The sequence below is a fragment of the Fukomys damarensis genome, unplaced genomic scaffold, assembly GCF_012274545.1.
Source record: "Fukomys damarensis isolate Sample0158 unplaced genomic scaffold, DMR_v1.0_HiC HiC_scaffold_24, whole genome shotgun sequence".
NCBI classification, from domain to species: domain Eukaryota; kingdom Metazoa; phylum Chordata; class Mammalia; order Rodentia; family Bathyergidae; genus Fukomys; species Fukomys damarensis.
Window position 1 is genome coordinate 11723220 of NW_022900936.1, and position 20634 is coordinate 11743853.

The window sequence follows — 20634 nt, forward strand, 5'->3', positions numbered from 1 at the left end:
TTTTTTTTTTTTTTTTTTTTTTTGTGCTGCTATACTCCTAGTATCATTTCAAAATAATGAGCTTATAATAAACCAAGGAAAAATAAAATAAAATAAAAGATCCAGAGAAAAATGTCTCTGTTTCTGACACCTCAAATCCTGGATTTTAAAATTTTCTCCCCAACTCTGTGTTGCTGTCCATGAAGCCAGAATTTACGAAGTTGGTTCTCAGCTGAGCTGTTGTTGCAACTTTGAACGCTTAATGAGTCGTGAGGTACATCGCAGTTGTCTTGTTACTGATAGCAGTGGAAGTAGTTTATGAGCGATTTATTTGTTTAGTAACCCTGTTCAGATGGATGCAATTGCTGCAATTAGAGATCTCGTGTGATTGTATTGTATTAATATGCTTTTTGAGAGAGAGGAAAAACTATGGGTTAGTATTCTGGGAGTTGGGCATAATTCAGGAAATGCAGCTTCCGGTTTGTTGCGTGGGTGTGAATATAAAGTAATGCAGTGTGGCTCCCAAACACAAATGCTCGCCGGCCTGCACTTTTGCTTTATGTTGTGTTTTTCCCTAGCATCTCCCTAGAAGGTTCCACAGTAGGAAATGTGGCATTTACCATTCTCTTACCATATATTATTTCTCTGAGGTTGGGGCAGGGAGGTTTGCTTAGTGCTTCTTTAACTGAATTCTTTTTCCCTCCTCCATAATATGAGCAAAATATTCCCAAATGGAACATCTTAGTCATATCAACGAAGATTGGTTGGACTTCCTACTTAGATCCACTTATCCTTCATCGAAAGATTAGTCACATTCCCCCAAATTTCCCAAGAGCCGTGACAGCTGTTGGTGACAGTTCACTAAGAATAACGAAAGAGCATGTAAGTGTGCTGAGAAAACGTGGGACTAAGTAGAAGATATAAAGAAGTATTGGGATTTTACGTTGTGGGCAGTTTTTGATGGGGAACAGGTTTTTTGGAGGGCTGCTGCACTCGCCATGTGCTCACTAGATCGTGATTTCTCCTTGGAGTGGCCTGGAATGCCTGATGCTTCTGCTCAGTGAGTCAGGCATGGGCCTCAAGACACTGATGTAAATGACCCGCAGTGTCTACTTGTTTCTGATATTGGGTTGCACACTAGCAGTTTTGGAATTCAGCATTTGGGTCTTTCATGATTTGTCCCATGAATTTTACAAATTTTGTATAGTTATAAACAAACCAACTTAGAATAAGAAATTATTTTGAGTGGAAGAAAGTAGGAGCGGGCAAACGTTTTTCTGTTCAGGGGGGCTGCATAGTAAATTTTGGGCATCAGGGGCAAAGGGCTATGTGCTTTGCTCTTGTAACCAAATAATAACAGAATGGACAAGCTGGCTATGTTAGCAGCCTGTACTATCCAAGCAGCAAGCAGACAAGCCTGGGTTTGGTACAAAGGTTTGGTTCAAGTTTGCCAACCTATGGAAAATGCCAGTTATGAGGTTTAGAGCTTGAGGTGCTACTTATTCAGCCAGTAGACTCAGATGGGACTCTGCCTTCCTGTGCCCTGCTTCCTGGCTTGTTTGTGGGAGGCAGGTATCAGATAGCTGACTTGCAGGGGTGGGGGCGCAGGACACCTGTGTTTGTAAACAGATGCTGTATACTCCAGCCCCACGGCAGCCAACATACTTGGTAGGGCCGTAGTGATGAAAAGTGTGGAAGGCTCTGTGGGGACGAGCTTATCATTGTGCAGGATGTTCTCCAGAGCCACAGTGAAGGAACGGTAGAGAGAAAGAAAAAAGGTGAAAGCTGGGATTGTAAACAACGGTTTCCTGGCGTCGTCTTAATGAGCAGGTTTGTGGGTGAGCCTTAGGTCAGATCATTACAGGTGACGGCTGTGACAGTTTCACTGCGATTCCAAGTAGAGCGGTGGAGCTAAGTGAGCCTTACAAACAGTACATCTTGAAGGAGGGGAGAGTTGTGCCAGAGTCGGTTGGTTTAAATTGATCAGGCGGCTTTTGACTTCTCTTTGTTTTCATGTAGATCTCTAATTTCAGGGAGTAGCTCAGCTTTCTGCCCAAGCTGAAGCTGACTTGTGGCTAGCTTGACACTGTGCTGTTTATGCTTGGGATGACTTGCATTGCCTTAAACAACGAAGGACAAACGGGAGTTGCTCGTTTAGGCTTCTGCGTGGTGGCAGGCACCAGGCCTTTGTATTATAAGGAACAGAGAAGGGACCGTGGGCTGATGAAGGTTACCAGGAGCCTTGAGGGTCAGGGCCATTTCGGAAGGGATGGGACGGCGCTGTGTAGCCCATCTTGGTAAGGTGGAGCTGTTCATAACTCTGTCCCAGTGCTAGGCCAGGGCTTGCTCTCTGTTCCTCTTGTCGTGCTCTGTGGTGGTTACGCTCAGGGGAAACTGAGCCAGATACATTAACCTTCTTGGAGCCAAACAGACCCTTGAACTGTAGTGCCCATGAGAGGGAGCCTCTTCTAAAACTAACATCACTGGGTCCCCTCGCCTGAGGTGGAACTCTTGTTGCTTTCAGAAGATCTCAGTTCTCCTGGCCACTGTGACTTCAGACAGCCTGATGATGCCGCCCAGGGTTTCCTCAAGCTGAAGGGGCCCAGTAGTCTGCAGAGCAGCCGTGGCCCATGTCAGTGGGGCAGCTCTGGAAGGAAGCTTCCAGCCTGTCCTCTCTAAATGACTCACTGAGAAGCATCAGTGTCCTCCTCTGTGGGACGAGCTTGTCACTCCAGGGCTGGAGTTAGCTTCTCTGCGTCTCTTATTCCACGAGTTGGACATTAGGATGGCCCCACACGGGGAGGACGGAGCTGTCCTGAGTAGGATGGAGAAGGAGCCGGATGCTTTGGGATGGCCTGGAGCCTGACACCCATCACTGAAAATTGTCAGGACCTTCATTCCCTTTGCATTCTGTATCTGCTCTCCCAGGCTGTGCCTCCTCCGGCCACTACACGACAGAGGGATGAGCCTTCTGAACTGCATGCTCCACGTGGTGGAAAAGGCAAAACGTGTGCCTCTGACCTCTTGTTTCAGTGTACCAAGAGCGTTCATGTGGGCAGAACCCTGGGACCCGATCTCTTCCCCAAGGCCCTCCCTCCTAAAACCATCGCAGTGGTGATTAGTCTCGACCTAGGAATTTGGGGAGATGGTAGACATTTAGACCATGGCAGAGAGCTGGACGCAGGGACCCAGGACGTGCTGGGACGGTCCTTCTGTGCCTTCTGTGCCCAGTTCTGCTTCCCCAGGAGGGGGTCAGAAGCCCTGCAGGTTAGGCATGCTCAGCATCGCTTCAGGAATTCGCTAGAAAGTTACGCATACCTCCGTTGCATCTTCAGAATCCCCGAAAGAATATAAGAATAAAACTATATGTTCACCTCTCCTAAAGAGTTTCCCCTGACCCGAGCCTGTGTGGAAGAAGATGGAGTCGGATTTTACTACGTAAACTGCCTTTCATTTCTTTAGGTCACAAATCAGAAAATTTTTCCTGTGTTAGGAAAACTGTGTAGGGTATGGGTTGGTTTAGTTTCTGTAAATGTAAGTCACCTTCCGTGATTGTGTTGTTCCTAAAGGCATCCATACTGTTCTCCAGCTACTAAATTAGCTACTATTAAGTATGTGTCAGCTTAAGTTTTAACCTTACAATAATACAGCTAAACTATGTTTTACCCAATGGTTTCCGGAGGGGGCATTATTTCCATTTATTGGTGCTCTGGTAATTTTGGACCTGGAAAATTCTGCCTCTGTAGTCTTGTTTATTTTTCATAGATGAGGAATGCATCAAAAGATGGGTGGGAATCAGTTCCTTGGGATCTGTTCTTCCCGCTTCTCATAACTGTCCTGTTTAGTTGTCCAGGTTAACAGGGTAGCTGCACACATTTTGTGCAGTAACTGCCTTTATTTTATTTTCTTCCAGTCTTCAAAACCGCTGTGGTCCTTGTGTGTAAAGATGGCTCCAAACAGAAGAAGAAACTCGTAAGCCTCTTCATTTCATCGTAGTGTCTGAAAATGTCTTTCTCTATAGTTCTCAGTCACGCCTGCTTGCTTCTGACCCTTTGTCAGCAAGAGCCCTTTATGATTTCTCTTCTTTTGTAAGCATTCCCAGGGACCCTGGCTTTCAGGAGGCTTCTGTTTGGAGCACCAGGTGCACAGCTATCTGCTCCACCTTGCCCCCTGGCCTGGCCCAGCACTTTCTCAGTGCTATTTTCCCCTCTTCCTGCTGCCCCTCTGCTTACGCAGTGATCTTTTTGCTGGCCTCTTCTCTGCCCTTCCTGTGTGCAGATGGGTAGCAAACTCACTTATGTGCCTTCAGGATATTGATCATCATGTAGCTTCTCACTTCCTATGTTAAGGTGGCATTGCTTTGGGTGGGCCCTGGAGTTACTCGGTGAGAAAATGGGAGGACTTGGTGCAGGTGAGTTAGATTGCTGTCATGCAGCCGGCTCTTTCTCTCCTGCAGGTGGGAGCTCACAGACTCTCAATTTATGAGGAGTGGGACCCCTTCCGATTTCGCCACATGATCCCTACCGAGGCTCTGCAGGTCCGAGCTTTGGCGAGTGCAGGTAACGCTCACGTGTGCTGGCTTCACTCACTTTGTGTGTGTGTGTGCGATGTCTGTGCCCGCAATCTTGTTCTAATCACCCTGCTGTCTTTTTTCTTAGATGCTTAACTCTCTTTCCCCTCCATCTCTTCTTTACCTCTTACTAATGCGGCCATTTGTAACATACTGAATGGGTGAATGCACCAAGTAAATAAATGGATAATAACTTCAGAATTGCTCCAGGGAATTATGGTTGTTCTGTTTAATAATGTTCCTGAGCCTGGAATCTGGCAACAAGCCTTGTACTTCTGCAGAGAATCCTTGAAACTGAGCAACACCCATGTAATCACTGTCTTGCCTTTTAGCTGACTGAAAAGATGACCAAAAGTATGAAAAAGCCATTGAATGCACATCTCTTTGCCTGAAGTACCTATTGTACATCTTTATCTTTGGTATGAACAGAAGGCATTTGAAATGTTCGTTCTTTTTCTGTGATCCAAATAATGAAGTGAGTTGTTGGGTAGCATTTGAGTATACCTGGTAATGTAGGTAGATGATGCTCTGGCACATTAGAAGTAAACTTTAGTCTGGTATTGATTAAGGATCATGATATTCCTGAGACCCAGGGCCCCTCATCCTCTGCCTAAATTGAGGTCAAGTTCTACGTTGATGGGAATCAACGGTGGCCCTCTCAGGACACGGTGGAAGGGGCTTCTTTGGGATTCGGGTGGAAGCCTTGGTCTTGTCTGTTCCCCATTCCAGATTTAGGGTAGTAAAGAGAGGCCCTGGAAGGGATGTCTGCAGGTGTATTTCTCTTCCATGCTCTGGCACCTGTATGCATGTTAAGGTTCTTACTAATCTGCTTTGTGTAGCCTCCTTGTTTCCACTGGTCTCCTCTCAGCAGTAAGAGTGATCTGGTCCTGATAGAACCACCCAGGCTGGGATCAGGAGGAGAAACCTCTTGCAATATTGATTCATGTCCGATATGCCCACATTTTGAACTTCCTTCACAGTGGTCCCTCGCAGTATGAAAAGTCAAATGCAAAAGCCTCACAAGCCAAGTATGTACAAGATGATTCAGGTTTCTCTCTGCTTCCTGCACAGCAATTTATCATGATGCCTTTTTGATTATGATTTGACTGGCAAAATTCACTCAAGGGTGAATTTATAGGAACCTGTAGATTGTGGGTCTACAAAATCTGTAATGCTGCTTTGAGATTTAGACACTTAAATACTGGTATTGTCTTTAAAAAAATTTTTTTTTTGGTATTGTCTTAAGGTAGAATCTTAGCTTATGAATTATCTAGTTCATTTACTTCCTACGCCAGATTAAAAAGGGGGGAACTTGTATTTCTGTAGCAAGTTACAGGCTTCCTAGCTAGGTATTTTGCCTTCGTGAAAGACAAAGGCTTTATGTTTTAGCAACAAATTTATTTTTGGGACTTCGCATTTCATTCTCATCCTCTGTTTCTCATTCAAGTCAAATTTTGAAACCCTCAAGCATACTGTAATCGCTGGAGGAACTGGTCAGAATGTTCCTTCATTATGGAAGTGCATTCCAGTAGATTGGAGAGCCAGAGCGTGGAATTTCATGACTTTTGGTTTTGACCTTGGGAAAATTTGTAAAACTTTTTGTGAAATGGATTCCTGCTGGGATTAAATAATGTAGCCACAATGGAGGGTGCGTAGCCAGGGTTCTGACCCCTGCAGGAGAGTGAGGCCTCACCTCAGGGAGGGCAGCTCTAAAGCCAGTGGTGAGTTGTTTCTCTCTCGAATGCTTTTTCGTAACTTAAAATACTGTGGTAGTGTTAACACCACAGAATGTAGAAATTACAGTTGGTTCTGAACCATGAATTCAGCCAGCTGTGGACAGAAGATACTTGGTAAGAAAACTTGCATCTGTATGGAATGTGTGCGCACTTATTTTTCTTGTCTTTGTTTTCCAAACAATACAGTATAACCATGATTTACAAAGCAGGTTGTATTAAGTGTGATGGTAATACAGAGGTGATTTAAAGTATAGGAGAGTATGCGTGTATGTTATGTATAAATACTACAACATTTTTAAAATTAATTAACTAATTTATTTATTTATTTACTTATTTTGGTACTGGGGATCGAACTCGGGCCCTTGTGCTTGCAAGGCAGGTGGCTGAACCACTGAGCCAAATCCCCAACTATACCACTACAACATTTTATATGAGGGAGTTAAGCATCCTGAATTTTAAAACCCCCAGGGGTCCTGCAACCACTTCCAGGCAAGAGCCCAAGCTTGGCTGTACTTTGACACTAGAACAGCTGTTCTTCGCCTTCTTGGCTCCTGTTTGCGGGGGCACGTGAGAGGCCAGGGGAGGAGAGGCCCCATTCGATCTCCAGGCAGCTTACTAAGGCCCTGGACTTGTCTCCTTACGTCACTGGCATTATGAGAATGTGTGTCAGAATCTTGGGCACTGGTTAATCCAGCTGATGTTAAAAGAACTAACCACTTAATTAAAATAGTTTGGCCAGACTGGCTGCACAGCGCAACAGTTAGTTCCTCGATCGGTATGATTGATCGAAGGGCCCTTTAGACCATCTGGAAGGAGATTTTTGCACTTGGTAGTTTTCTAAGCTTTGTTCCTCCCCTTAGCATCACTAAGGTTTCTTTCTGTCTCTTTGTGACTTTCGATCACAGGGTAGGAATGAAGTATCTTTGGTCTTGTGCTGTTCTGCACTATTTTATCAGACAGCAAAGTGTGAAACATGTTTTTTGCAAAACTGTAAATGACTCCCCTCGAAATGCACTCTCATTTGTCCTTGTTTTGACTTAGACGCCGAGGCAAACACCGTGTGTGAGATTGTCCACGTAAAATCGGAGTCAGAAGGGAGGCCAGAGAGGGTCTTCCACCTGTGCTGCAGGTAAGCGTGGCCTGGTGGGGCCATGGCCACATGGCCCAGGGATGTCCTTCCTTCCCTCTGTCCACACAGCAGCCTGTGCCCCTTGGATTCCACGAACTTTCCCTATGCACTGGAGAAGTTAACAATAACTTAGCTAATTCAGTGTCTTTTTGAAAGGAAGTAGGAATTTCCCAGTATATTCAACATATTTACCTTCTATGGAACAGAGCAGCCTGGTCATCTTACAGTGCTGTATCTTGGTATTGGGGTACATGGTTTCCACCATAAGGTCTCTGAAATGCAGCAGACAGGGGCTGGCTGGGTTGAAGTGGTAGAGTGTAGAGTGATTACCAGGATTCCTGATTATTCTGAGAAGCTCAGCATAAGGAACTTGAACTTCTGTCGGTCACCTACAGAGAAAACATTAAACTTGTAATATGGACTTCTACTTATTTCTTCCTGCTTTTCTTCTCCTTCTCCTTCCCTGTCCCTCCCTTCTTCCTCCTCTCCCTCTTCGGTGAGAATTTGAGGTCTTTTCCCACATTCAGCCTCAGGACCTTGTGTTTGTGAGGCAGGCGGCGGCACCACTGAGCTAAATCCCCCGCCCGATTTTTTTTTCTTTTTATTTCCACTAGAAATATCAAGATAGATGGTCCCAACAGACTATAAATATTTGCCTTTAAATATGTCCATATTTAATAATGCTTTATTTTAATCATAGGCACCTATGCTGTGCTCATAAAAACAATATTAACAATGTTACGATTAGTAGCGATATTTTATAATGCTCTTGGTAGTATAGTTAAGAAGGTACATTTACTGAGAATCTTAACCTTCATTATTTTATTTAGTCAGCCCAAGGAGAACCAAGGTTCTTAGAAGGTATTTTGCCTAACACATTATAGGAAATGAACATGAGTTCAAATTCAGGTGGGTTTAACTTTCAAATTTCTGTTTTATGTCACTACTTTCTCTGGTGACAGGGATCAACAGAGAGAGATCCCCAAGAAGCTGTCAGAAGTGAAAAGTTTTTGTTGTTGTTGTTTTAAAATATTCCATATGAGCCAGGAGTGGTGAGGCATGCCTGTAACCCCAGTACTGTGGGAGGTAAAGGCAGGGGGATCTCAAGATTGAGCCTAGATTGAGAAACTTATCAAAACCCTGCTCAAAATAAAAAGGAATGGGGATGTAGCTCATTATGAAAGATTCCCTTGTGACGCACACGCACACGCACGCACATGCAAATTCCACATGTGGCTTGAGAGCCATCTTTACCATCGTCTAGGGTGTTCTGATTGTGATTTTTTCCCCCTGGTAAAATCCATGGAGTTCAGCAAGCCTGGCTCTTAGAGGTGCCATATTTGTTGTCATAAAGAGTATCAGGTGACACGTGGCTAAAAATAATGAGAACTCAGTAAGAAAAATAACTCTTACCTAGGAGTTCTTTTTTCGCCAGAAGAACTAAGACATTGGAAGATTTTTCCCATTCTTAACAATGTAGCCCTGGTACTTAACAAGTTGAAATGGATCATGGGAAGAGTAGACATTTAACAGGAGGGAGGCTAATTTTTGAGGAAACTAAGAACATTGGGATATCAGTCTTTGGATGCTCTGCAGAGTTGCAAGAATCTTGTGGTTCATTTATCCTGAAAAACATTTTAGGATCTAAGACTGTGGCTTAAGTGCCAAGAGTGGAATTTGTCAGCTTCCTGAGACAGAATCTGTAGAGGCACAGAGACGCTCAACAACTAGGCCACACACTGAGAGGTCCGACAGGAGACTTTACTAGGGGAGGCAAGTCAGGGAGAGAGAAAAGGGAAGAAGAGAACAAAGAGAGGAAGGTCCTTTTATTGGTTATGGGCTGAGCTATTGCTTATTTATGAGGAGTGGGCTACTTTTAACCTATCACAGGCCAGGTTGCCTTTTATGGGATTAGTCCTGCAAAAACTTAGGTTTGACTCCTCCGGACCGCTGTGGCCTTGCGGGGAGGGAAACTAAAGATAAGGTCACGAGGTCATTTTAAGGGCAAGAAGAACCAGAAGAATGCAGGCTGTGTTGGTGGCATCAGGTCCCTAACAGAATCCCTCTGCCCATGGATCTGTTCATTAATGAGATTCTCTGCCCCAAAATGTCTGCTGAAGATGAATCCTCACGCATGGGAGAGAGGAGTAAGCGTCCCTTATCAGCAGTTATGAGCAGGTGGGCACCTGGCTTCCATCTCTAACTTTGGCTCAGGATGTTTGGCCACACCTGAGGACTTTAGAAGTTCCCCTCTGAAGTACGGTTTCCCTGACACCTGTCAATCTTCTTTTCTTAGCTCTCCAGAGGGCCGGACAGATTTCCTGAAGACTGTGCATTCGATCCTGCGAGATAAGCACAGGAGGCAGCTCCTCAAAACTGAAAGCCTCCCCTCATCCCAGCAGTATGTACCCTTTGGAGGAAAAAGATTATGGGCGCTGAAAGGCGTCAGGCCATCCATGAGCAGGGCAGGTACTGTGGGGATTCAAACGTTCAAGATCCCCGTCACCCCCTCTCCACTGTAGAGCACCAGTGCGCGTGACACCCTTATTGAGCAAGAGTTAGGTGCGGGCGTGGGGGCGGACGTGGCAGTACCTTCTTCCCTGGTGTGGGGTTCCTTGCCCTTGCTCCTTCCCTGAACCTCCCTGGGGATCCGCCTTTGGTTCGCTCCTCTTGCCTTCCCTTCGCTGCCCTCTCCTTTTGGCTGGTGAGCTCCTCTCTCATTTGCTGAGCTAACAGGCGAACACATCCTCTTTCTGGAGGGGTTGTCCTAACGCCCTTGTGGAATAACAGTCTCTGCCTTGCATGACAGCCAGCTTTGTTTAGCAAAAAGCAGTGTGTCATAGTTCTCAGCAAGGTCATAGCCTGCTGTTCTGGGAATGTGGCAGCTTTGTAATCTGGCGGCACAGCAACGCCTCTTCTCAGAGGTCCAGGTTTGGTAGACCAGATGACAGGTCAGATTGTGACCCTCGCCTTGTGCCTGCGACTTTTTATCTCAGTGTTAATTTGGGGAAGCCTTCAGCTGCTACTGGGAAGACAAGAATCTAGCATTGAAAAGGCCTCAGGATAAATATACTGGCAGGACTTAGCCTGTCACTGTGGAGGAAAGATCAGTAATAGTAGAAAGAATAATATTCCATAATGCTGAGAGGTACTGAATAATGATGGTCACGTTTTAATCACTCCTTTCCTAAGAGGCAGCCAAGAATTTTGCAGGGAAGAGTCCAAGGAAAGACAGCTTCTTTGCAGTTGCCAAAGAAGGCTTTTTAACTTTGCCCCAACTACTTTTCTACTGGTTCTTAATGGTGTTGAGCTGGGGATTGATAGCTAGCTTGACATAGGCTGTTATGTTTTTTAAGCACCTTGAGTTTATTTGGAGGCAGGGCTTTCATCTCTTCTCCAGTCCACTGAGGTGTTTATTGAAAACCTAGTGTAGTACACCCAGCACGCTCTAAGGTATTGTAAGAGTCATGCATGCATCCATAGCCATACTTGCTCATAGGGTCCCCACGTAAGGACGTTTCCGTGTCCTGTAGAGCTCATACGAGAGACTTTTAGCTTGGAATGGGTTCCCCGGCTCCTCCTCTTGCTGGAAGATGTTTACTTGGAACTGTGTGTTCCAACCTCAGGGACCCTGCCTGTCAATGGTCAGGTTTAAATTGTTAATCAGTGAACCTCAATTCTGAGCTGCAGTTGCTTTAAAACCAATCATGCTTAGTCTGTAGGATAAGCAGAGGTTTCCCGGCTCACTGAGATCTTTTTGGAAAGAAAATAAAACCAACCTACTACCTAGAGCCTAGGTCCTAGACCATTGTCATGGTTGCCAAGGGAAAGTCAGAGCCTGTTGGATTTGACTGATTGAAAGATTTTCCTGGTGGCTCGTTTTTGGCTGAAGAAAATATCACTCTGCCTTCAGAACAGTTCACTGTTATCAGAATTTTCATCTTTGGTGATTTTTAAAATGATACTTGAATAGATCAGCTCAGCACTAGTTTAACAGTGAAGATTGTCTCCCTGAAAGACTGGGAGGAAGCCCCTAATGTTAGCTGGGTAACTAAGCATCCTTTTCATAAAAGACAGTTGTGGCATTTTTCATTGTCATTGGCAGGTAGCTTATTTCTCCCTCTGTTCTGTTAGGATAATTAAAGTCAAATATCTTGGCTCTTACTTGGTCTGAGAGTACTTTACTTCCGCCAGTGACCCAATTAAAATTTATTTTTTTGTTCTCCCATTTTCTTATAAAAATTCTCAGGCTCATAAAGTAGTTGGAAGAATTCATAGTTCGCATCTGCGGTCTGTGATTAATATTTTTCTGTACTTTCCCTCTCACGTATCCATGTGTCATCCACCAGCTCATCTTTGGTGTGATGTCTCAGAGACACAGACCGTAGCTTGCTTTACCTCTAAATACTTTAGCATGCAGATCATTCATGGATATTCCCAGCAGTCCAGGTTCGAATTGAGGGCAGTTCTAAGGTAGTGATTAGAGAGAGCCAGGATGCGTTATGGTACAGTTAAGGTAAAATTGAGTAAGAACTTGGTGCTTCTTTCCAGTGGAGAAGTAATTTTGTTTTCCTGGTTTTTCATTCCCCTTTGAACAAGAGTGGTATCTGATGATGACGTAACATTGGGAACAGCACAAGGCCACAGTGGGTCGCGGGACAGAGGTTGCAGTAGAAGCCGAGCTGGATCCCTGCTGAGCTCTCTGACCTGTGCCCATGGTGTTTGAAGTCCGGGCTGTCTGCGGCAGTATTGAGGACAGGCACCTGCTAGCAGCACTGAGGCTGTTTAGCAGCTTCCAGGACTTAGCATTCAGGAGAGCAGCCCCTCGCTGGAAAGCCCATGTTGCCTTTCACATTTTTTGTGTCTAATGCAACAAACCCGTCACTATCGAGGGAGGGGCAGCTGCATTTCCGTATGAACCGTCTTTGCGTGCGTGCGTGCGTGTGTGTGTGTGTGTGTGTGTGTGTGTGTGTGTGTGTATTGGGAGTGTTTATTTGCTGGCTTGATTGGGTGGTGTCTTTTGTTTGTTTTTAGCAAATCTTGTTACCTAGAGGGCAGTAAGAATAGATCCAAAGATTGTTATCCAGAGATTTGTTCCTCCTAACTTTCGGCCACTTTATTAGAGCACTTTGTTGATCCACTGCTCGAGTGTCATTATTATTTATTTCTCACGGCACTCGGGGACTGATACTTCCATTGCATTGTGGAAGAATGGGGGTTCACGGAATGTATTGAGCGGGACTCAGTCTCACAGATGCTTAGCCTGCTGTGCCTGTGGGGCTCTGTCAGAAAGGAGACTGGGAGCTAACTGGCAGCTCCACGTCTCAGAGTGAAAACATGAAACAAACCACTGTCTGCCTCTGATACGTTTTGGTGGTGTCTCCAAATAGAATGGAACTGTGAAAACGTCCTCCTCCTTCCTAAGGCCTATGCTCTGGCTAAGTGACCCTGGGGTAGCCTTGGGGGATCTTTGTAGCTCTACAGTGTGGGACAGGGCTGGGGTGAGGGACCCTCGCCAGTTCCAAGACCCGTGATGTCCTGGGGAGCAGCGACATCTGATAGCTGTGTCCAGGGCGCACAGGGTGGAGTAATTATTTCAGAGAGGGTTGGGTGCCCTTTCCCCGTAGTCCATAACCCTCTCCCGTGTCCCCCATTCGCCTCTGCTCTTGGGTCACTTGCTAAATCACCCTCCAAGTCCAGACATCAAGGCAGTGGTAAACCCTCCCAGATGGACTGGTGAAACCTAAACCCCCCCCCCCCGCGCCCGAGCCCCAGCTGACGTCCAGGCACCAAATGCATACTGTTGAGTTTTCGTGTTCCTTTTCTTTGCTTTCTGGATGTTCATCTCATGGTAAAGCCTGTGGGGGTTTATTTTTGTATTTTTGTGTGTGTGTGCAGTGTCCGCCCCAAGCAAGTCTCTTGGGAGGAGGAGGCGGCGACTGGCCCGAAACAGGTTTACCATTGATTCGGATGCGGTCTCCGCCAGCAGCCCGGAGAAAGAGCCCCAGCACCCCCCTGGCGGTGGGGACACTGACCGGTGGGTAGAGGAACAGTTTGATCTTGCTCAGTACGAGGAGCAGGATGACATCAAGGAGACAGACATCCTCAGTGACGATGAGGAGTTCTGTGAGGCGGTGAAGGGCGCCCCGGTGGACACAGACCTGCATGAGCGGCTTCAGGCCGCCTCCATCAGTCAGCGAGAGAGAGGCCGGAAGAGCCTGGACACTCATGCGTCCCGCATGGCACAGCTCAAGAAGCAGGCTGCCCTGTCGGGCATCAATGGTGGCCTGGACAGTGCCAGTGAGGAGGTCATTTGGGTTAGGCGTGAAGACTTTGGCCCCACCAGGAAACTGAACACCGAGATCTGACTGTGGTGTCCCCTTAGAGAACGTGTGTAGATACTTCTCCCCAGCCTGCCCTCACTCCGCAGCCCTCCCGTGCTGTCTGCCAGAGTGTCTCTCACACACACACACACACACACACGCACACGCACACGCACACACACAGTTTTGGCAGCTGACCCGGTTCTAAAGCCATGTGGCCACCGCCCACCTTTGCCATTGTTCACATCGACATCAGAGAGAATTGTTCAGGATCCCGAGTGAGCTTGAGTCCTATCTTCTGTATATTACTAAGGGCTTTTATTTATTCTCCATTAATCAGGGCCTGAAGAATTAGGAAAAAAAAAAATTTTTAGCACTGGAGAGCAAATCACCCCCAGCAGTCGACATAAGTGCGGAATTTAAGGCATAGCACACATTCAAAAGCTCATATACAGCTCGTCCTATCTGAAATCAGTCTCGGCTGGGAAACCCACTTCCAAACAGACCGTGAAACAAACAAGATAACTGTACAGCTTCCCTCTTCAGTGTCTGAGAATATCTGTGTATTTTAAGAATGTGTGAGGAGAGGGTGGTCATTTATGTTTTGATGAGCCTGTTATTTTTTATTTTTTCTTCTTTGGTTTATGACTGGTCTAACTGTGTTGGTGTTCAAAAGCTCTAGTTTTGCATAGAATTATAAAGATGCCAAACTCTTGTTACAGAGATCCAAATTTATCACTTAGAGAGAGAGAGAGAGGAAAAAAAGAAAACACTATTTTTTGTATTTTACCTGAGATGCAGGGGCACAAATAGATGAGAATTTTACAGTGTTAGGTGTAACTTAAGTCTGAAGCGAGCATATAATCTTTTCCAGAGAGAGTGAGGTGTGGTGACTTTATATTTGTATATGAAAGCCCAATGAGAAGCTCATGCTTAAGGGTAAACTTTTTTTTTCTTTCCAAGAAGCAGATCTGTTATTTTTGAATGTTGGAATCTATACTTGAGATGGGAGTTTGGTTGGATTACCCTAACAGGAAGGGGCGGTGTGTGTGTGTCTCTTGCAGGTGGCAGGGGAGGGAACTTCCGGTTCTGCTGGGTTGCCATGGCAATCATTAGTTTTCTCATCAGAATTGCATCTTCATCCGTAGATGACCTGCCCCTTCCCTGACAGCCCATAAAACCTGTGAACCCAACACCCTCTTCCAAAACATCTCTTCCATTTAACATCTTCGTGCCAACGAAACAGGGTAATCATGTTACTAAACCTAACCTTTGAAACATATCCAAGTAGGAAGAACAGAAACAACGTATAGCACTTTCCATTTTTAAAAAAGGTTTATAGCTTTTTTTCCCCCCTCCTTTCCCATCTCACAATGTCTACTTCCTAAGAAGGGTTTAAATAATATGAAAACTTTCTTTTTGGGGAAAATATCTATTTGGTGTTTGACACATCAGTAGGTACTTTAAAGGCCTGAATTTTATAGTAGCTTTAGGAATTATATTTTATAAGAATCAGTTATGACTTTATATTTCCAGATAATAGAAAGTTCAGAACATCATGCTCTGTGTCCCTGCTTGCTTCTCCCACTCTGCTGTCCTCTATCCCTCCCCGCCTTTCGGGTTTCCAGGGCTTTGAGCTTGATCTTTTGAAAGTTTTATTCTATTAAATTTTTGCTATATCTTCTGGTTTTCTTAAAAAAAAAAAAAAAAGCTTTAGAATGGTTTCTATACCCTTTGTATCACTGCATTGTTCCATATCATCTCGGGTTTGGTCGTGTCTGGATGGAAAAACTGAAGCAGAGGTGTCGAAAATTGCAACTTACTGGTTTCCCTGCAGCGTGTGTCCATCGAAAATACTGGAAAGTCTGGTGCTTGGAGAGGGTGCCATTTTCTCTTGTATATAAGGTCATGATGTGTCTATGTCCAAAGTTCTTATATATTTCTTTTATAAGCTGAGAGAAGGTCTATTTTTATGTTTTTAGGTCTATGAATGGAACGTTGTAAATGCCTGTCAAACAATAAAAATACTGAAAAGTGCCTGGGTGGTCCTGAGCCTTTTTGAGTAAGGGGCTGCGTATGAACTGTGGGTGGGAGGGAGTCCACGGGAGGAAATTCCACAGAATCTCTTTTGTGGAAGTAATCGTTAATGATCGTCAATGTAAACTGTTGTGGTAATGGTTGAAGTTTTAAGCGAATGCAGGCACTGCGGTCGCTGGGTGTCTTGGTCTAAAAGTCTGGGGACTAGAAATACGGAAGATACACATTTGTTACCTGCTGGGCACTGCGTTTACCTCTTAGTGTCCCCAGGAGATTGGTTCCGGGACCCTGTGGATGACAAAATCTGAAGACCCAAGACTTGTAACCTCCCCATGTCCTCCCACATACTTTCCATCACTTCCATTTCTTACAGTACCTAGTTCAATGTACATGCTGTGGGAAGAGGTTTTATGACAAGAAAAAGTCTGTACATCTTTGCTAGAAACAGTGTTCTACCCAATTGGTTGGTGGGATCTGTTTCATTTCCCATCTCCTGCCCAGTTTGTGGGAGCCAGTGGAGGGGTGCTGGGGAGATAACGGTGAATAGCAGAGCTTGCGGAGGTCTGGAGAAGGGAGATCTTGGATCACTCCGTATTTCTTACCAGGGAGCTGCTGCCTGAGTCCTTTCGCAGGATCACAGAGAAAAGGTAAATGTGGGCTCGGGCTACTTTTCCCTTCCCGCGTCCCTTACAGACTGTGGTCAGAGTTCCCCACCGCACCCGCCCTCCAGGTGAGGAGGTTTTCTCTGTCCTGCCTGCCCTGATCTGGAAGAGTTCGTCCTGGCCGGTGAGCCCGCTCTGTGGTCCCTCGCTCTGCGCCTGGTGGCCCACCAACTAGCAGCATTAGCTTTCCCTGCGTGTTAGAAAAGCAGAAACCTACGCCCTAACCCAGACCTGCGCAGTGGAGCCTCCATTTCAACAAAACCGCATAGGTGCATTTGTGTCTGGGAAACATGAGGGATGACTCCAAATATTTTGACAGTGTATGGAGATGTGGAGTGTGGACCTCTTTACTTTAAATGCATTTCAAGATTAGTGCAGAAGTGCATTTACGATACAAAAACACTTCCTTTTGTACCCAGTTCCACTCTGGTGGCGGGGTGGCTGGAACCAACTCTGACCCAGTGAAATACAGTTGCTTGCACTCGGTGGCTGCTTTCTTGGCTGGTAGCTGGGTCTCTCTGCGGAGGGCATCGGTGTTCAGTCAGTTTTGCAGGCATAATCGCGGTGCTTCCCCAGCCCAACTTAGTTTCTTTCTCAGGCTCGTGTCTTGCCAGAGTCGGAAATATCCTTGCACGGCATGGGTAATAACACCCGCTTCCCACGACTCGGCCTTCTCCTGCCCGCCCCCAGCCCCCAGCCCAGGGCCGAGAGGCGGGAAGGTCGCAGATCGCCAGCTACCTAGGAACCCGACTCCTGATGCTGCAAGAAGGGCCGCTCGCTCTCTTGGTCCTCCGTTCTCCGTGCCCTCGAGGAAAAACTTCAGTCGAAACACAGAGGCTGTGCAGTGATAGAAGAGTTGATTGTAAAATCTATTTTAGAGAGTCACGCCTTCAAGGGAGAAGGCAGGCAACACCACAAAAGCGTCTCGGCCCAGTGCGAGTCTGGATACGGTTTCAATGCACTGTGCGTTACTCCTGGGGTCCGGGGAACTGGGGTGATCACGACGCTTCTCAACCTTTGACTTGGGAGTGACTTAGGAATTGGGAACAGTCTTCCTGTCCTTTTTTAGATGGTCAGTATATCCTCAGGGGCTCTAATCCTGTAAGATAAAGTTAAGTTTTTTCAATTTTTATTTTTTATTAGCATCTGTTTGTGGAACACAATGCTTACGTTCTTGTGGGGAATTGTGACATGTACATGACACATCTTAATTATTTTTCCATCCTTCTCCCCTCCCCTCCCCTCCCACCCTTCTATCTCTTGGTCCCTTTCCCTTTTATAAAGGTTCTATGTCTCTATTTCCTAATGATCTACCTTTTATTTTGCTCTATTTATATTTGGGGTTTCTCATATAAGAGAAACCATGCAATATTGAAGCTTGTGTGTCTGATTTATTTCCCTTAACATGATGGTCTCGAGTGCATCCATTTTCCCACAAAGGACTCAAGTTCATCCTTTTTTATGGCAGAGTAATAGTCCATCGTGGATAAAAACCACACCGTCTTCATGCATTCGTGTGTTTAAACCTAAGGCAGTGGTGTCTTTAAAGAAAATTTCCTTCCCTGATATCTCTGGGCTGTAGGCTATGGCACCCAGGGATGCTGTGGGCCTTGTCCTGGGATCAGACGGCTGGGTGGCCAGGTATCAGAAGGAATGTGCACAATGTGTAACCTTAAGATGTCATTGTGCTCTGAGGGATTGCTTCAGGCCTGAGACTTTACAAAGGATTACACATGTGTTATATATTGATGTCTTTTCTTACTTGGCAGTGCTTGCTATTGCTATTTTGGTCATGGCTCTTTTGTTCTTCAGGCCCATTGATATCTAACCCCCTGCCTAATGCTGGCACCTCACATATCAGTGCTCTGAGCTCGAGGTGGTGCCAAGGTTGTGCCTTCTACCTCTGGCTTTGACCAAGCAAATGAAAATTGGCATTGGTAGAAAGGAAGGTACAAAGCGCTTTTATTGTTGTTCAGGATTTGTATTCACTTGCTTGGTTATTCACCACCCTGTTAAATATTTAAAACTCAGTCTAGATTGTATGATGTTGTAAACAATTAAAAAGCTTTAAGTTTTCATACAGAACTTTAAAAAAATGGGAAAGCCACCTTGAAAATGCATTTCATTGTTTTACTAAGTGTGAGACTATGGAGGTTTTGATTGGATTAGCAGTGTATGGATTTGTCTTGTGGCGGGTACAGTAATTCATGCTCACGTGGCCAAGTCGAAAGTGCTGCCATTTTGAGGTGAAGAATTAGGAGCTGGGCATGGTGGCTCATGCCTGTAATCCCAGCACCGTGGGAGGCTGAGGCAGGAGGATCGCAATTGCAAGTCCAACCTAGCAATTTAGTGAGATCTTGTCTCGCTAGGGATTGAGCTCAGTGTAAAGGCTCTGGTAGCAAAATAAAACCAAAAGCAAAAGCTTTAAAATCTATTTACTGTCTTAGCTAAGCAAATATTCCTCTGGCGCCATCTCCAGGCAGGTAGGTGTAAAGTCATGTCTTCGGTAGTGAGGGTGTGGGCCTTGCTTCAAGGCAAATACGGAAATGTCAGAGAGCTCTTCTTGTACCGGCTGCTTCTCCATTGCCATCAGAGCACAATAATAGGCAATAATATGCAGCTAAAGGTGGCATATTTTGGGGGAAGAGTGTTGTTCTACTCTTCATTTGTTGTTTTTCTTTTGTTCATTTTTTTTCTAAAGCCAGAAAAGTTAGTCTGGCTCCTATTTATGAAGAGCTGTGTGATGAAGGATGTGACAAAGAGTCCAAGATAGGTTTTTTGTGTTTCAGTTCGATACACCCCGACAAATTCATTAGCCTTGGGAGCAGGAGTTGGGGTTGCCGCTACCATGTAATAGTAGATCCCCTTCGTAAGTTGACGGAAGTACTTTGTGCCAGGAAGTGTCCCCACTGTTCCTTGGTAGGTATTGTCTTCAAGAAACTAGCTTTGAAAAGTGAAATTGCCTCTCGAGGGTGGGAGGAAAGCAAGTCATTGGTTAGGCTGCTGGCTGGGGTCCGAGGTGCTTCTCGATGGAGTCACGGACTCCGGACTTGCATGGAAAAGCATTTCCGGCTGTGTCGGGGAGAGGCACAGATAGGCTTATTGGGGAAGATACGCCATGGGGTGTGTGGGAGAGGCACGTGACGGAATTGGGGGCTTTTATGAGGCCTTGGAGTGGCCTCGAGGGGGGTGATGTAGGGTGTATATTCCTACCTCTGCCATGGTTCCCATTTGGTGAGGTAGGAGAGACTGCAAACCTCTGGCATGTGTTTAAAATTTAGAGAGAGAGAGATGAGGAATGATCGAAAATTACGGTGAATATTGAAAAAAAATTTAAGAAATTGTTACCGTAAAAGATACATTGCCATTAACCCCCTCAAAATATTCCCCCCTGGCTTCCGTACACCTCCCGCAGGCGGCGTCAAGACAAAGTTCCTACCTTACGGAGTTTACGGCACAGTAGGAAGAGATGCTGTCTGTTTCAGTCAACTCTGCATCCCTGTGACCAAGTACCTGAGGAAAGTACCTTGGGGTGTAAAGAGAGGTGCTTTTTGCCTCACAGGGCTGAAGTTCAAGCCCAAAATCAGGAGGCACCTTGTGAGGGGAGCGTTGTAGATGCAAACGACGCACGCCATGAGTCGGGAAGCAGAATGAGAGAAGGGACAGCCAGGCCCCCACAGTCCCCTTGAGGACACAGCTCCAGTGACCTGAGGACTTCCCACGAACCCCACCTCCCAAAGGTCTTCGGCTCCCCCAGTAGCACCGCCTCGGGGACCAAGTCTTTAACACACGGACACAGGGACCAACGTCCGTTCATCCCTTCCTGCCCCCGGAGGTTCATATTTCATAATGCAAAATACGCATCATTTCACCTAACCGTTCTAAACTTTCCAGCGCTGCTCCCAAGTCCCAGCCTGAAGTCTCTGAGATGCGAGGTGAACAACTGTGAGTTCCTGTAGAAGCAACATCAATTTTAGAAACCAAGCTACGTATTTCAAGGTTGAACACCCCTATTCCAAAGGGTAGAAGTAGAGGAAGAGAAAGGAAAGACGGGTCCAAAGCAAGACCGAAGAAACCCAGCAGGGCCGCTTCATAAGCAGCTTCCGGGCACACTGCGAGGGGCTGTGTGCTCCCAAGGGCTCGGAACCTCTGCCCTGTGTCCCAAGGGCTCGGAACCTCTTCCCCTGTCGTCTGCATC

At 45.9% G+C, this 20634-nt stretch overlaps 1 protein-coding gene across 15 annotated transcripts in view; it reads left to right on the top strand.

Annotated features, from left to right (window-relative positions):
• Positions 1 to 15749, top strand: part of Tiam1 (TIAM Rac1 associated GEF 1) — a 401135-nt gene extending 385386 nt beyond the window's left edge. For 14 of the 15 annotated variants that reach the window (XM_033755948.1, XM_010608608.2, XM_033755949.1 and 11 more), the window contains 5 exons: positions 3893 to 3951; positions 4436 to 4538; positions 7327 to 7414; positions 9711 to 9883; positions 13313 to 15749. In XM_033755948.1, the coding sequence (XP_033611839.1) occupies positions 3893 to 3951; positions 4436 to 4538; positions 7327 to 7414; positions 9711 to 9883; positions 13313 to 13782 (893 nt within the window). In that variant the 3' untranslated portion in view covers positions 13783 to 15749. The remainder of the gene's footprint in view (positions 1 to 3892; positions 3952 to 4435; positions 4539 to 7326; positions 7415 to 9710; positions 9884 to 13312) is intronic. The other variant, XM_010608617.2, reaches the window with a different exon arrangement.
• Positions 15750 to 20634: the final 4885 nt, after the last annotated feature.